Source organism: Drosophila persimilis, unplaced genomic scaffold (genome assembly GCF_003286085.1).
Source record: "Drosophila persimilis strain 14011-0111.01,24,50 unplaced genomic scaffold, DperRS2 tig00000686-arrow-arrow-pilon, whole genome shotgun sequence".
In the NCBI taxonomy this organism is placed as follows: Eukaryota; Metazoa; Arthropoda; class Insecta; order Diptera; family Drosophilidae; genus Drosophila; species Drosophila persimilis.
Window position 1 is genome coordinate 1,420,487 of NW_020825336.1, and position 15,537 is coordinate 1,436,023.

The 15,537-nt window shown below is 46.0% G+C and overlaps 1 protein-coding gene across 1 annotated transcript; it reads left to right on the plus strand.

The window, feature by feature from the left end:
* The first annotated feature begins 8,738 nt into the window (after positions 1-8,738).
* On the plus strand, positions 8,739-15,309 carry LOC6601676 (radial spoke head protein 3 homolog B). The gene is made up of 4 exons (XM_026991761.1): positions 8,739-9,092; positions 13,796-13,886; positions 13,980-14,395; positions 14,457-15,309. Exons 1-4 carry the CDS (start codon positions 8,836-8,838, stop codon positions 14,974-14,976), a joined length of 1,284 nt encoding a protein of 427 aa, XP_026847562.1. The 5' UTR covers positions 8,739-8,835; the 3' UTR covers positions 14,977-15,309.
* The last annotated feature ends 228 nt before the right edge of the window (positions 15,310-15,537 follow it).

Genomic DNA, 15,537 nt, shown 5'->3' on the forward strand with positions numbered 1-15,537 from the left:
CACGCGACACACCAGAGCGAGAGGGAGAGAGAGAGAGAGAGAGAGGGGCAGGGACTTGGGAGAGCCGATCGGCGGGCCGGCGGGCAAATGTCACACCAAAACCACCGCCAGTGAGGGAGAGAGGGGGCCAGAGATTCATGCGTTTCGTTTTCGTCTAGACATCTTCTAAAGGGGGGCTTTGGGGCTTGGGCCTGGGCCTGGGCCTGGGCCTGGTCTTTGGCTTTCGGATTGACCGGGCTCTAATCAATTTTAAATGTGTTTTTGCGTGTCAATCGCTTGTTTGCGTGTGCGACTTTTATTGATATGCTTTTTGGGGTCTCTGGGTCTCTTTGGTATTTGGTATTTGGTTTTTGGTTTTTGATCGTTGCCAAGGCATTTTGTTGGCTAATAATTATTCCCCAGACTATTGCCTTGAAGTCACTCTAATGTCTCCCCTGCCTGCCGTCCCTCTGATAGTTTCTCGATTGTTTCTCTTCGAGTGAAATTCATTTGATTTATTGCACAAATTATGGACACAGAAACAGAGACACAGCAGCAGCACCAGCAGCAGAGCCTTTACTATGGACTATTGGCCATTATGCAAGACGAACGAGCAGCCAGCGACAAATCAGCGACAAAACAGCAGCGGCAGCAGCAGTCTCAATCGCAGCAACAGTCGCTGTCACACACGAAAGGAGCACCGAGGCATTGGATACCCTTTAGAGTGGAGGCAACCTATGGGAACTCTATGATATAGGGATCGGCTTTGGCTGAACTTTTGCTGGATGATTTCCCATGATTCAGTGGAATATCTTAAGAAACCAAGACATGATCTTCCATAAATTATTTGCTCGGTTTTTAAAATAAGTTATGTTTTCTATAAGATTTTCTTGGAATTACTTTTCTTTGAAGTTCTGTTGGTTTACCTGCAGAAACAAAGAAGTTATAATCGAAAAACTTCGATTTTGATGGTTCCTTCCTATGGAAAACTTTATTCATTTTGTTTCTCTTAGGTTTTGTGGCATTATCTTTGTAAATAAATAAAGTTCTTCCCAGAGAAACCTCTCAAAACCAACTTAAAATGGATCCAATCTTGAAAGTAGCAAATTATCTGACAAATTTTCATGGAAACCAAAGAAGAAACCCTATCTATCATACAGATATTGCTGCTACCCACATCCCCTATTTTGTGCATTCGAAGCCCACTCCAATCATAGACCGCATACCCGTCCTGTTGTAGGGTATCAAAAGTCTGTTTTACACTTGTCTCTGGCGCATTTTTACAAATTTGGCACGCTTCACCATAAAAATGGGTATTCGCATAAAAAAGTGTGAAACTGCAAATGGCGTCGCCTTCGATAGACGACGACAGCGACGACGACGACGAGCAGCGGCTCTCCATCTGCGGCTCTCCATCTTCGAGCGAGTTCTTGACTCGTTTTGGTATCACCATCGATTAGCATAGTTTCAGATACAAATACAAATAGATATCTATATCTATGACAACTGCATTAGGACACACACCATATAGCAGAGATACGACACCATGGCGAAGAGAAAGGCAGTGGCGCGCGGCAACAGAGACATTTAGGCTAGGGGATGGGATGCAGAGGCAGAGGCAGAGGCAGAGGCAGGGCCAGAGGCAAGAGGCAAGAAGGCGTGGCTGAGTCGCACGCGTTGCAACGGAAGTCCAACTCATTTGGCCAGAAAGCGCAGTGGCTAGCGGAAGGGATTTCTCTTTTTAAAAGCATCCTGGACACACGTCCGTGTGTGCGTTACCCAGGACAACCCAGGCAGCGGCAGCGGCAGCGACAGCGACAACTTCATTGATATATTGTTTTGCGTTTGTTTTCCTCGATTTTTTTTTATAGATTTCCTGTGCGCCTTTTGGCTGGCCTTTTGTTTGCCAGCCAACAAATCCCCACACACAAAAAAACATCCCATAAAATGTAATAAATTTTCTTGAATATTACACGAGTGTTTTCCCCCTGGAAGGGGGCTACATTTTATGGACTACCATCTTTTATTCGGGGGGCGGGGGAATATAAGAAGCATTTTTTCCATAATTAAAAACTCGTTCGATCAATAAAAATAAACCATCTACGGAAATATTCCATGTTTTCCAAACACACAAAAAATAAATAAAAACAAAAGGAACAAGAAAAAGAAAAAGAAAACCCCACGCAGCGCCATCTCAAATAAAAAACCATAAAAATCTATAAAAATCCATTGATTGTTTAATTTCGTTCATAGTTTTCTTTTGGGGATTTTATGGGGCCACAAAAACTCTTCTTCTTGGCCTTCAATGACAATAAACCATCGATGGAAACGGAGTAAAGTGGATGACTCGATGACTGTTGAAAGTTTGATGAAGTGAAGATCGTTTCGCCCGATACGATATGATTATTCCTTATAGAGAGACGAGAGAGGGAGAGCATAGGGGAGTGATTGGCTATTAAATACCAATTTGTAGGCAATCGTCAAGTCGTAATAGGATTTAATCCCAGAGAGCCCTCCCCTTGATATGATTCGTTCCATGAATATATGATTTTATTTGATGATGATTTTCAGGGAGAAAACTTTCGTCGAGGGAAAAGATATAAAGATGGAGAAAGGCGCGTAATTGGTATGAATATTTTTAATTTATAGACCTTTTAGTTTCGATTAGAAATAGTATCTATAATAAGCGTCATACAGCAGCGCCCATCGGCCGGTAGAGCATCGATTTGCTGCCTCAAAATTCCAAAAAAGGCAAACAGAGAGTGAGAAATTATATATTCCTTGGGGGTTTCCGCTGATCATCTTCAACGCCTAACTGTTTTCACACGTCTTTCGAAATCCCTGGGCTACGTGACTGGAACTCCTTCTTTCCAGTCACGCGCATCCTTAACACTTGTTCCTTCTCTCCAGCCCATAAAAACAGTTCCAGCAGGAACAGGCAATTTCCACACGCTTTCCAGGGAAAACGGAAGTCCACAACTGTGGCCACAACATGGTTAGTGGATAGTGGATAATGGACAATCGAATGGAATCCCACCCGCTAATAAACATCTCCACACGTAGTCCAAAGGCCAGAGAAACCAGGAAAATCTTCAGCCTAATTGAGTTATGAGCCAAAACAAGGCACTAGCCCACAGGACCATAAAGATCGATTACGATCGAGTGCCCAAAACTCAACAGCAACAACAATAATTGTTTACAAGGTTTTTTCCAGGGAAACTCTCTCGAGAGAGAGCCGTCAGGTAATTTCCTTGGAAAACTGTCTGGCGAGGCGACGAGGAGTGAAAGTGTGACACCAGCAGGGAGATGCTTATCCTGCGACCCTATCTCTGTTGTCCTTGCAACGGGATCGATATTGAGGCACCTGTACAGGTGGCGCCTAACGGTGCTGCGAGTCATAATATTCGTTCTTTATGTGTGGGAATTTAAGGGAAGAAGAAAGACAAGTCGGAAATTATAAAAAAAATATTGCGAATATTGTGAATAAAACATGTACCGATTTATACAAATAAATAAATATAAATAATAATAAAATAATTATTTATCGGCTAAAAATCGATTGTTTCTCTTCGGATTTGTATGAATAAGTACAAAACGTCTTAAAAAGTAAATTTTGATTTATAATTCTAATAAATTAAAAATAATAAAATATACTTATCGATTTAGTATCGAAACATTCAAACAAAATGAAGATATTGATATTTTCTAGCATCATTTCAATTAAGATTACAATGGAATCCCCCTGAGAGTCACATTTATTAAACGTTGTTTCAGACATCAGATATTCCACTCGACTATTGGTAATTTGTTGATAGTTGTGAGTATTTCCGGGATGTATGTCCCTCTCAATAGCATATTTATGTACATTTTTGCACCAGCACCATTGCTGATCTACATATTGAATAGCTCCAGGGGAAGACCCTCCACGGAGCAATCCACAGAGCAACTTCTCCTCAATATGTAATTGAAAAGCTGCGGCTTTCCCAACTGCATTTCATTACACTCTCGCACTCGGAGGAAAGCTGCAGGAGAAAAAAATCTCAGTTTCAGCAAATGAACTTTTCGGGTTTTTTTTTTCATGGGTTGCAAGAGGCAGGGGCAGTGCCAGGAGGGCCAGTCGATGCTGCAGATAGAAATGCGAGTGCGAGTGCGACTCAATTATGAGGAATGGTTTTTGGGTTTTGGGATTCTCTAAGCCCGAAACACTGGCCGCAAACATTCGCATCAATTATGCATGCGACAATGGGGGTCGGGGGATGCAGCAGCAGCAGCAGCACCACCACCAGCAAGGACTCTGGATCCTTGGACCCTTGTCGCTCCAAGACCATGGCCCTGGCAGCACAGTTTACCGCATGGCAAATTCGACGAATTTCCTGCGGTTTTCACAAGCATTTCACTTGCCTGCAACTTTGATTGCAACGAGCAGAGGATTCCGGAGTCCGACAGGGACAGGAACAGGGGCAGGGTCAGCAGGGCGGATGCTCTGTTAACCACAAAACAGCATTGGTCCTTGGTCAAATTCAATTTATTGTAAATGCTGTGCAAAAAGGATTTGTTTCTGGGAGTGCAGCTGCTGTAGCGACTGCCGTACCGACCCGAACGTCTCGTTAAACATGGCACATCCGCATGTCAAAAATGTCGCACAAAAATCAAACAGAAACACAAGTCCACAAAATGGAGGAGGGTCAGACGGTCAGACGGTGGCAGGAACCCGTCAACGGCAACGGCAACGGCAACGGCCCTTGGTTCCAGACCCCAAAGATCGCGAGGGGCAACAGCAGAACAGAGCAGACAACAGAGAACCGAACCGAACCCCCAGTCGCAGTCCCAGTCGCAGTCCCAGTCGCTGTCCCAGGTTCCAGTTCCATCCAAAACTCAGGAACGAAACCCCTGACAGAAACCCCGAACCGAACAAAAATCGAATAAGAAATTAGCAATTCCGATGCGATTTTATATATTGTTCATTCTCATTGTTGCTTTTGCTGCTGTGGCGGTGCGCTGTCGCTTTTGACGATCAGACGATCGCGTTTTTATTTTTATTTCATTTTCTATTTTCCCGCCGCCCCCCGCCCCTGCCGTGCCCTACCGTGCCCTGCCGTGCCCCACCGTGTGTTTCCCCTTTCTTTAAGTTATTCCACAATTGTAGTTCTAGGAGGAAGGCAATCGATCGACAAACGGACACCGAACACCGAACACCGAACACCCGGCATGCAAATGACAGCCGCCACAAAAACCATCGACAAGGAGAGTCCCCGGCAATGTCTAATGTCTGACTAACACTGAAACATACTTAACCAGGGGTTAACTCACAGTTAAATACCCACTTATCCATCCGTCCGCCCTGAATGTTGGCCATCAATAATACTCCGCCCGTACTCCCGTACTTTCCCGGGGTAATATTTCAGTCAGGCAAAAGTTTGCGTGCCTGGCATTTCTTATACGATACATGGATGGGGCTTGTCATTAAGAGACGGAAAAATTGTTATACTTATTTTAATTTGCGTTTTGTTTATCTCCTATAAAACATGGAGGAGAGTCGGGAGGGTCTTCATTATCTACAGATTTAAGGAATTTACTCATCAAATTTATTTTCAAAGAGGGTATGTTTCAAGTAAATTCTATATTTATCAAAGTGCAGGGGAATATTAAAATTACTTTCAAGATATTTAAAAAACAAATTTAATTATAAATTTTAACAAAAACACCAGAAAAATGTATACAATTTGCTTAAATGTGTCCGATAAATCAGATAAAAGAATGATTGCATTTAATAAATTAAATCAATAAAATAAATCAGATAAAAGACCAATCTCATTAAATAAATTCGAATAAAAATGCATTCGATTTGCCATTAAAATAAATTCAAAATCACATAAAAACTAAAGGCTTTTGTTTTGATGGTTGCTGATTTTTCGTACATTTTTCCAACATTCTGTGATATTTTCCATCATTTTCCTGTTGGCGCCACATAAATAACTCATAAAAAAAAACCAATGCCCGCACAATTACGATTTCCACAATTTCTGTCTTTAAAATATTTTTTACGATCCCTGGGGCACCGTTACCCAGCGACCTTCAACCTCCGACCCATCCGTATCACTTTTTCCATTCTCGCAAGTCAATAAATTAATCAATTTTCTTGGGAAAAACTGCATCGAGGGCTCACACCTACTGGAAAACCAGTAGAGATCTGTGTAAAATGATTTGTTTGACATCGAGACGCAGTGGGACACACACTTTCCCTTTCCCTTTCCTTTCCGTTTCTCTCCTCCCCCCGAGAGCCTTCGCAGAAAAGGCAGGGCTCGGACGCGGACTCGGACTCCGGGTCTGTGTATCTGTGCAAATGATCGGGAAATTGCTCGGACAAGATCCTCATCGTCTCCAAGGGACAGGGGTCTCGCAGCCTCGTGTCGCCTCTCCGAGGGCCAGGGTGTGGGTATCGCTTGTGTGGCCCTCTGTTTGCCTCTGCCCCTCGAGTGGTGGCATCATTAACCTTTTCCCAAAAGATTCAAATGTCAAACGTCATGGCCACTTATTGATTGTTGTTGAATGTTGACTCAATGCCTCTGCCGCCTCTGTGATCTTATTAGAACAGAAGGGGCCCAAGAAGGGGGTATGCCACACAGGACAGGGACGGGGACAGGGACACGGACAAAAGGGGACACAATTATCACCCCCGCGCATCGGGCATCGAGCATCAGAGACAGAGGCCACGGCATAAAGCAAAACGTCATCGCACGACAGTCGCACAGTCATTGTCCACTCTTCATTACGGACAGGGGAACAGGGGGACACCGGGGTAGAGGGGCAGGGTACAGCAGACAGGGGGCACGGGTCCATGGATTGCGTTAATGAATAGGCAAAAACAAAATACAAAAAGGATGCAGCATGTAATTTCCCTTCCGATTGGATCGTATCGTTTAGAGCGGGATTAATGATAAATATTGGAAATCGGATGGAAGCAAAAGGGAAGCCATGGGGGAAATCCCTGGGGAAAATGTAATTAAATGACACGTTTCCATGAAATTAGATACAGGGAAGGGGCTGGGCTGGGCAGGGCTTTGATGGAAATTTAAGATTTCGATTGACTAATGTTTGAATGATGGAAATTCCAAGTCAGGCTCTTAATTTTTCCAAGAAATTCAAAGGATTTTATCAGGCAAATCATAAACGATTTAGATTCATTATTTACGCAATTATAACATTTTCATAATTGTGACGGAAATTAATTTAACGAGAAGACAACGAAAAAAAATTAAAATTTGAAAAGCGTAAAAATGTTTATTAATTGTGAAAGAACGAGGGGGGACGCTGGGAGCCGCGGCTCTACTTTTATGTCCGGTACTTAGTCAATACATATGGATGTACATATGCTGATGATGCTATGATTTATATAATTTATACAATATATTTTATACATTGCTTGGTATAGCTCTCCGCAAAAGGGAGACTCGATTTGATATGTTATTCCTTTTCCTTTACATTTTTGTTTACATCTGTCTCTCTCTCTCTCTCTCATTCATTTCTTATACCCCGCCAGAGGACGCACACCGCACGACGAAAGAGTGTGTGTGAAAGAGAGGGAATGAGCCACTGAAATTTAATTTGTTCTTTCTGGCTCAAAATACTCATATTTAATGTGGATGGGACATCCAGATCGGAAATATACTATAAATAATTGTCAGTTTCTATAATTCTGCGTTGTTGCGAGAGAATCTTCGAAATTATGGATTTTCGTCCCTTGTGGGGGCGTGGCCAAATTTTGCAACAATTTTCAAATCTAATATAACCCTATACTCTGCAAATATCGTACTGTGAGATAGTTTATTATGATATTTTAGCTGTAATCTAGCTGTAAATAAATGAATAAATAAATAAATACTAAATCGGGCCACTGCTTTGAATTGCCTGCTTTGTCGTTAGCTACAAACAACACATGCTTACAAGCAGTTGAAAGCAGCTTAGTTGGAAAACTGCTTGAGAGCAGTGCAGCTGCTTGTTTTTTCATGCTGCCACTTCGTTGAAAAAGCAACATCTAAACAGGGCTGCCACATTACTGAATAAACATCGCTATTCAAAAGAGCACAGATCAAGCTTTAAGCTTAAAACATGGATAAAAAGGGCTGCCACATCACCAAATAAACTTCGCAATTCAAATTCAAAACTTCCAAGGAAAGGAGCCTAGAGATTAAGCTTTAAGCTAAGAAAAAGCTGAGAATTCCATTCCTTTGCGCTGTCCAGGGAGTCCTATTTGATTGAGGGAGATATATAAATAGAAATCTCACACTAAAAGACAGACAGTACACAATCAATCCTTGAATAATTTATACAGCCAATAAATCGGGAGTGGAAAAACCAAAAAAGAAAATCAACATTTGGTGTCCCAAAAAAAAAAACCCCACCAATTATTCATTCGATAAACATATCAGAGACGCAAGTCGCAGATATATCGCACAGACAAAAACCCCCCCGCTTAATGGCGCATTGCAACAGGACGCAGGGAGCCCATCTTTAACGACTCCACTGCCCTGACTCCTCCTCCTCCTCCACACCGGCAACAGTTTTTTAACAATGCCGCATATCCATTTCCATAGCAACTGACGGGAAATTCCGCCGTTGTTGTTTATTTTGGATACAAATCCAGGCAAACGTCGGTCCCAAAACAATACAAATTTCAAAATAATCATAAAATTTCCAAACCGAAAGAAAAACAAAAACAGTAAGCCCGTGGAAAATGCGTCATTTTGGGGCCATAGTTTTGTACACTTCATTCCGGTAGATCTCTGACCCGAGTGAGAGAGATACTTTTCGTAAATTTATTAACACACAAAAAAACGCACAAAAAGCCGCGAAGTGATGCCAACGATTCCGAAACGCGACTACAAGCCAAACGGCGGTGGCAGTGGCTACCGGGCAGGCGGCGATCGCCTGCGCGGGGGCGGCGGCGGTGGCCCCGGCGGTGGCAAGAATTTGGGCATGGATTTGCTCATCCGCACCGAGGTCACAGAGATGCAGATCAAGTGGCAGGACAACCCCTGCCCGGCGCCGCCCTGCAAGCAAGCCTTCTGGTGGTCCAGTCAGCCAAAGCCCGTCAAAATCAAAGGTTGCCCCAAGTAAGTAGATGCCACATCCACATCCATTTCGGGGACACATCGGAGAGGGATGCGATCCCCCCCTAGCTGTTGGGGTCAATGGAATCCGGAGAAAGACTAGAAACCGAAAGTCATAAACTGCGTAAATAAATTATTAAACGCTTTCGCGGGGTATGGGGCTGGCCAGCACAATGGACGGACGGACACGCAATGAATCGAGACATTCGTGTGCCACAAAAGGTGGTAACAATAGAAGTGGCATGAATGATGATTACCGGGCAGATTGCGGGGCGAGGGGGAGCGCCTTTTTTACGAACTGTGCAGCTTTCGTTGGGTGCTTAAAAACTGACGCACAATCATAAAAATACACCAGAAATGGAAGGACAATGACAGAAGAACGGGTGTTAGGGGGCAGGGGGGAGGGGGGAGGGGGGAGGGTCGCGTCGGTCTTGGGTCGGCTTAAGGTCAAATTAAGGAATACGGCAGGATTATCTGAAGAAAGTTGATAAAAGTAGGAAGGTTTTATGGGGTATATTCTAAGGAAATCGATTACACCATATAAAACCCATGGAGAACAAAACCCATGCATATCATTCTAGAACCCTTAAAGAAGAATATATTTTGCTAGGTATTATTTGAACAGGAATTTGACAGGAAAATCCCTAAGATATTGTATAGAATCCATAGGGATCCAAGTAAACCATTTTCAAACCCACAAATGACAGATAAATCCTTCAATTATCGACTAATATCAGTAGAGAAGAAAATATCCATCAAACCCTAAGAAAACACAGTTCTCAATATACCAGAGACATTGTCCAATTCGTAACCACAAAAACAAATACAGGGAGGGAAAATCTATACCACTTAAACCACGTAGACTCAAACCTTAAAAGAAAACGTTGAAGTCCTCAAGAAATCGATGGTATTTCTTATCGTAAGACCGCAAATAGTAGGGAAAACCCCCAATTATTTGTACAAGGAGTGATTTCTATCGCCCAAAAATCGATCAAGGAAGCCGAAAGCAATGCCAGATGTTCCCCGATTCTAGAACCCACTTTAATTATAGATCCTCCATCTTCATTTGCCTTCTGGCCTTTTCCTGGTAGACCGCTTTCTTATCGAGGAACATCCTTGTGTATCTCGGAATTGCGCCTTCGATTGCCGCGAAATCCACTTAATCCACTTCAAGTGACTCTTTAATTTCCCGCCTTATCGTTTATCGCGATTGACCTTGCCCATTGACATTAGTGGCCCCCGAAAGGAGGAGGAAAGTGGGAGGATTTCCTGGTAAGAAAACCACCCGGACCAGCCACATTCTTAATTCAATGTCACATTCAATGGAAATGCGTGGAGTCATCTGCAGCTCAAAGGAGGTGCCACTGCCAGTGCCGCTGCCACTGCCACCCATCGAGGTGCCACGGGAAATGGTGCGACACTTGCGGATAACGAAATTCAAGGTCCAATAATGGAGAAAAAGGAGACCCAAACACACGACGCGACGATTCCTATGCAAAAATTCTTGGGATTCGGTGGCCTGTTAACAGTTTTCGCATTATTATTGCAACACCATCAAAAAAAGGCCCCAACACCAGACCACACCTCGCCGCACCGCACTCTGGGGCAGAGTCCGCTGACCAGAGGGGCATTGGAATGGGATGGGCATGCCACACACGAAAGTTTATCGTGTCCCCAGGCCGAGGCGTCAGTCCCAAGGCTCGGACCATCGCGAGGTCCTTTGGTCCCTTGGTCATTTGGCTTTCGCCACTCGAATCGTGCGGTACAACGCGTGTGGCACTCTCCGCAGAGGCGGGCGGAATAAATACTAGAAAATAGAACGAAACAAAGGCAAAATATTGATTAACTTTTTCCGGCGTGTGGAAAGGTCTGCTGTGTGGTGTGTCGGGCCCCAAGGGCCATTAGCCATTGGCTATAAATGGACGTTGCGGTGACCGGCAGCGCCCGTTCCTAAGCGGGAGGGGAGCGGCAGGAGCAGCAGTGCAGCAGGCACAACTACCGGTAAACACACACAATTGTTGAACGATGCCAGAGACAGAGACGACCAGCAGCAGCAGCCCCAAGAATCAGCACGAAGATCACTTTCCCAAGCCACAGCCACAGCCACAGCAGCAGCAGCAGCAGAACTTTTCCTTCTCCAGCAGCTATCCCTATGCACCAGGACGCACCTCCAACTCCAATTCCAACTCCAACTCCAACTTGAACAATTCCTACAACGTGCAACGCTATCAGAGTCCCTACAATTTCCAGCACGTGGTGACGAACGCCTTCTCCGTGCTGCAGCCTCATCCCTCGGAGGATCTTGCTCTCAATCCGCGACCACAGCAGGCCATAGTGCGTCCCACACGGCGACAGGAGGTGCCGCTCGAACCGGAACCATCCGTGGACCATGTAGATCCGCCTCGATCCTTCTTCTCGAGGAGCAACCAGGAGGTGCGCAGCTTTGCGGATGAGTTGAGCCACAAGCTGCGTTTCCTGGCGCCGGAGGAGAACTACGGTGGCGGCATCAGCAGCATCGGCGGCATCACCGGCGCCTGGATGGCCGCCCGTCACTCCGGCGACATGACACAGCGTCCGCGCTTCGAGACGACTGTGCCCACCGGCATCTTTCTGCCGCCGCCCCACGAAGTGCAGATGCTCCCAGCCTCGATGCTGCGGCGCCATGTGTATGCCTACTCCTCGTATCCCATGATCCTGCAGAGCTACTACTCGAAGGACCCTCTCAAATCGCCCAATCCCGGGGAAAAGGAGCCCAAGGCGGTGACTGTCACACGATTGAATGGGTTTCGTGCCACCGCTGCCGTTGCAGCAGCCACTGCGGCAGTGGCAGTGGCAGCAGCTCCAGTGGCAGCGGCCCCCAAGGCCCCCTCCACCGATCAAACGCAATCCCTGGCCGGTGGTCTTCACATAACGAAGGCCCAGTTCCAGCAGCAACTGCAGCAGCGTCGCGGCACCAGCGACAAGAGGTAATAAAAGCAGAGGCACACGGGCCGCGACGTCAGGATATTCGGTTTCCACCCCTGAAGCAGAGAGAAACCCCCAAAGGCGGGGGCTTCCTTGCTGTATTGGCATTGGCGGTCATCCAATGGCAGTAAAGTGGGCCGGCCGTACGAATATTACCATAAATTCAAATGAGAAACGGACTCTGGGGGGCTCCCTCCCTCGACCTCCTTCCTCGGATTCCTTCAATCGATTTCGTGGGTTTAGCATTTCAATTAGAAAATGTTTTTGTTTTTCAATTCATTTGGTCATGTTTTGATTAATTTATTAGGTTAGAGAATGAGGGAAAACTACTGGGGAAAATGAAGTGGAAACTAGCGGAAAATGGAACCAAGCCCTTGCATAAAAGAAGGACAGGCAAAGAGAATGACTCTCGTATGTTTTTCGTGTCGTATGGCAGTCCCTTAAATAATTTAAATCTAGATTTCGTAAACAACGACAAAAAAAGGGCAAAGCAACGACAAAAAATAGTGCCACAAATTGGTGGGGAAATTAAGTTCAATTGCCACACCAGCCCCAGCACCCAAATGTGTGGCAGGAAGGACATGGGACGACCCAACCCAGACCCCAGACCCCTGGCTCCTGGCTCCTGACGCCGGTTGTTGTGTGTCTCTGTGTCTCCGGTAAATGGCGCAGCCACAAAAATGGGTCTCCACTTTCGTATGATGGTAAATATGTGAAATATATCACTCAACAATGCAAAGGAGAAGGTTAGGCAGGAAGTTGATTAAGTAAATATCATTTTTCTGGCCACTTTAGAGGGGGAATACAATACGGAAGATAATGGGCAGAATAAAGGGGGTTTACTGTAAGCAAAATGTGTATAAAAAAAGGGTATTTCGCTTATGGGACATTTGTGCAACGAGGAAAGTAGAAAAGTGGAACAAAAGTATAAATACCAGACAGATTGTAGAACAAAAAAGGGTTTACAGCCAGCAAGCAATGGAAAAACTCAAGGTATCCTTTCTTTTATGGGAACCTAGTTAATCGAATCTTTGTCATTTGCCAAAATACAGAATACAGATCCCAAAACAGAGCTAATCCCTTAAGTAACCTGTCCCCCAACAGCTGTGTAACTCTAGAGAAAAACCCTCCTGTTATTTAGAGCCAAAGTTTTAGGAACATGAGGCCAGGCCAGGCCGCAGCCAGACCCGACCCGACCCGAACAGACCAGACCAGACATTCGCCCGCGACGTTCAATGTCTGACTTCCGGCCAAAAAGTGGCTACAAAAATTTGCATAGGTCACGAGTTCACGATCCAAGTTCTTCCACACGTCTGACACAAGGAATGTTTGGCAAAGGAATAGTACATAGAAATTAGCAAGTCATAAATTACTCACCAGGGCGGCGAAAAAGGAGTTTTAAAGCTTTAAAACTCGAGGGAACTCCATTAATGGTCTTTCGTTTGACCCAAAAGTGTAGTGAACTTCGGTTGGGGTGGGAGGGGGGTGGGCCTTCGAAATTGATTCGAATCGGAGATGACTTGACAAGCAGCCAGCTGGGGGGCGTTGGGCTGTTGGGGCGTTGGGGCGTTGGGAAATGCACAAATTTGATGATTATCGCACGCCCGCGTTGGAGGCGGTGCATCAGATTTGGGGGCTCTAGAATAAAGAGAGAGGAACGCAAGGGAGCGTTGAACTGGGTCGAGGTTCTCCTTTAATTGATGGAATACGAATACTCACCGTTTCTCTCGCCTCCTCCGCAGAGCCGTTGTGCCGCCGCCAGAGCCCTACAAGAACGTCATGTACGACCGTCGTGTCATAAAAGGCAGCAACTTTGGCAACGCCTCCATGGTGGTAAGTGGTATGCTGCTGTCCATCGGGCGGGCAGTCCTCCGCCAGCCGTGACCCGGGATTGATCCACTTTCTTGTGTTGTGTGTGTTTTTCAGGCGGATGTGGATCCCTTCGACAAGGCCGCGGAAATTAAGCGACGCAATATGCTACGAAAGCGTTCGATCCAATGCAGGAACCAGAGGAATGTCCTGGGCACACCACCGCCGGTGAAGGGCCGCAAACACGAGACTATTCAGACAGAGAAGTATTTGGAGAAACTGGGACAACGTCCACCCGAATTCACGGTGGACACGCAAACGGATCTGTTTTTGGAGAAGCCGCCAACACCGCCATTCATCGCCGCGAAGGTGGGCGTCGATGTGGGCACCGAAATCGGCGAGGGCGAGCTCTTCCACTTCGATGCCGAGGCACAGCCCATCATTGATGTCCTGGTGGATGCCTGCATCGAGCAGAGCATGCTGGAGGTCGCACACGAGATGGAATTGGACAGTTTGCGCCGCAAGCAGGAGGAGTACGCCAACCAGAGATCCATTCGAAGATCATTTTTATACAGTTATTTCGTTCTCTTGCAGATTCCTCGCCCAACGCGAGGTGGAGCTTGCCGAACTGCGGCGCCTGGAGGCTGAGGAGATGCGTCTGCGTGCCGAGAAGGAGCGCCGCCTGCGGCAAGATGCCATTGCTAAGGAACTCGACGCCGAGATGCAGAAGAGCGTGACGGCAGCCAAGCTCTTGCAGGGCCACATTGCCAGTCTGGTGCCCGAGGTCCTGGAGAACATCGAGCCGGCCAGCGATGCCGTCAAGAAGGAGCAGCTCATGAAGAGCATCTGTCCCTGGCTCTCGGCGGAGGTGGCCGAGGAGGTGGGCCACATTGTGGACTCACGCGAGATCCTCACGGCCATCATACAGGAGATCATCAAGCAGCGCGCGGAGGTGTATGCCGGCTATCGCGAAGACTTGTCCGAGGCCACCACACTCACGACGGATGTTTGCGAGGAAGAGGGTTGCATGGTCGACGAGATGGAGGCGTGTCCGTGCGAGACCGGAACCGACGAAGAGTGCCCCACACCGCCGCCGGAGCCTCCGCATTTGTGAGCACTTCGCAAAATGCTGCAAAATGATTTTTTTTGTTTAGATTTAGTTAAGATTTTAAGTTGGACAAAAAGCGGCCCCTCCCAGACACACATACACACAAAACAAAAAGACACACATCCATACATATATACAATACCCAAAATAACCGCTATGATGGACATGATCGAACATGCACCGCCGTTTTGCGGTCGTGTCTGGCGGTTGTGCTGCCTCTGGTATCGCGGCAGCCGGCTGCCAAACACAATTGCAGTGCAGCGGTGAAATTTCAAATTGTAACAAATATTGTTAAAGGTTTTTATGTTATTGAAAATTCAACGAAATAAAGCTCAAGAAACCACAAAAAAAACACTTTTACGCGCGAATCGAATTTACCGGAATTTATGGTTGGGAAGAAATCGATAGTGCTATCGATACTATTGGTGGTTGAAAAATGGGCCGCTCGAGTTGAAAAATTGAACCGTAATTACAATACGACTCGGAACATCGATGACAAAATACCATATCGATATATCGATGGTGAACTTTCGCCGAACTGCCAACTGTCTTGTGCAGCCACAGGTT

Excerpts from the sequence above, each read along its gene's own strand:
- LOC6601676 (XM_026991761.1), top strand. The coding sequence starts at position 8,836 with ATGCCAACGATTCCGAAACGCGACTACAAGCCAAACGGCGGTGGCAGT. Across the intron at positions 9,093-13,795 it reads AAAATCAAAGGTTGCCCCAA|AGCCGTTGTGCCGCCGCCAG; the intron begins GTAAGTAGATGC and ends CCTCCTCCGCAG. Across the intron at positions 13,887-13,979 it reads TTGGCAACGCCTCCATGGTG|GCGGATGTGGATCCCTTCGA; the intron begins GTAAGTGGTATG and ends TGTGTTTTTCAG.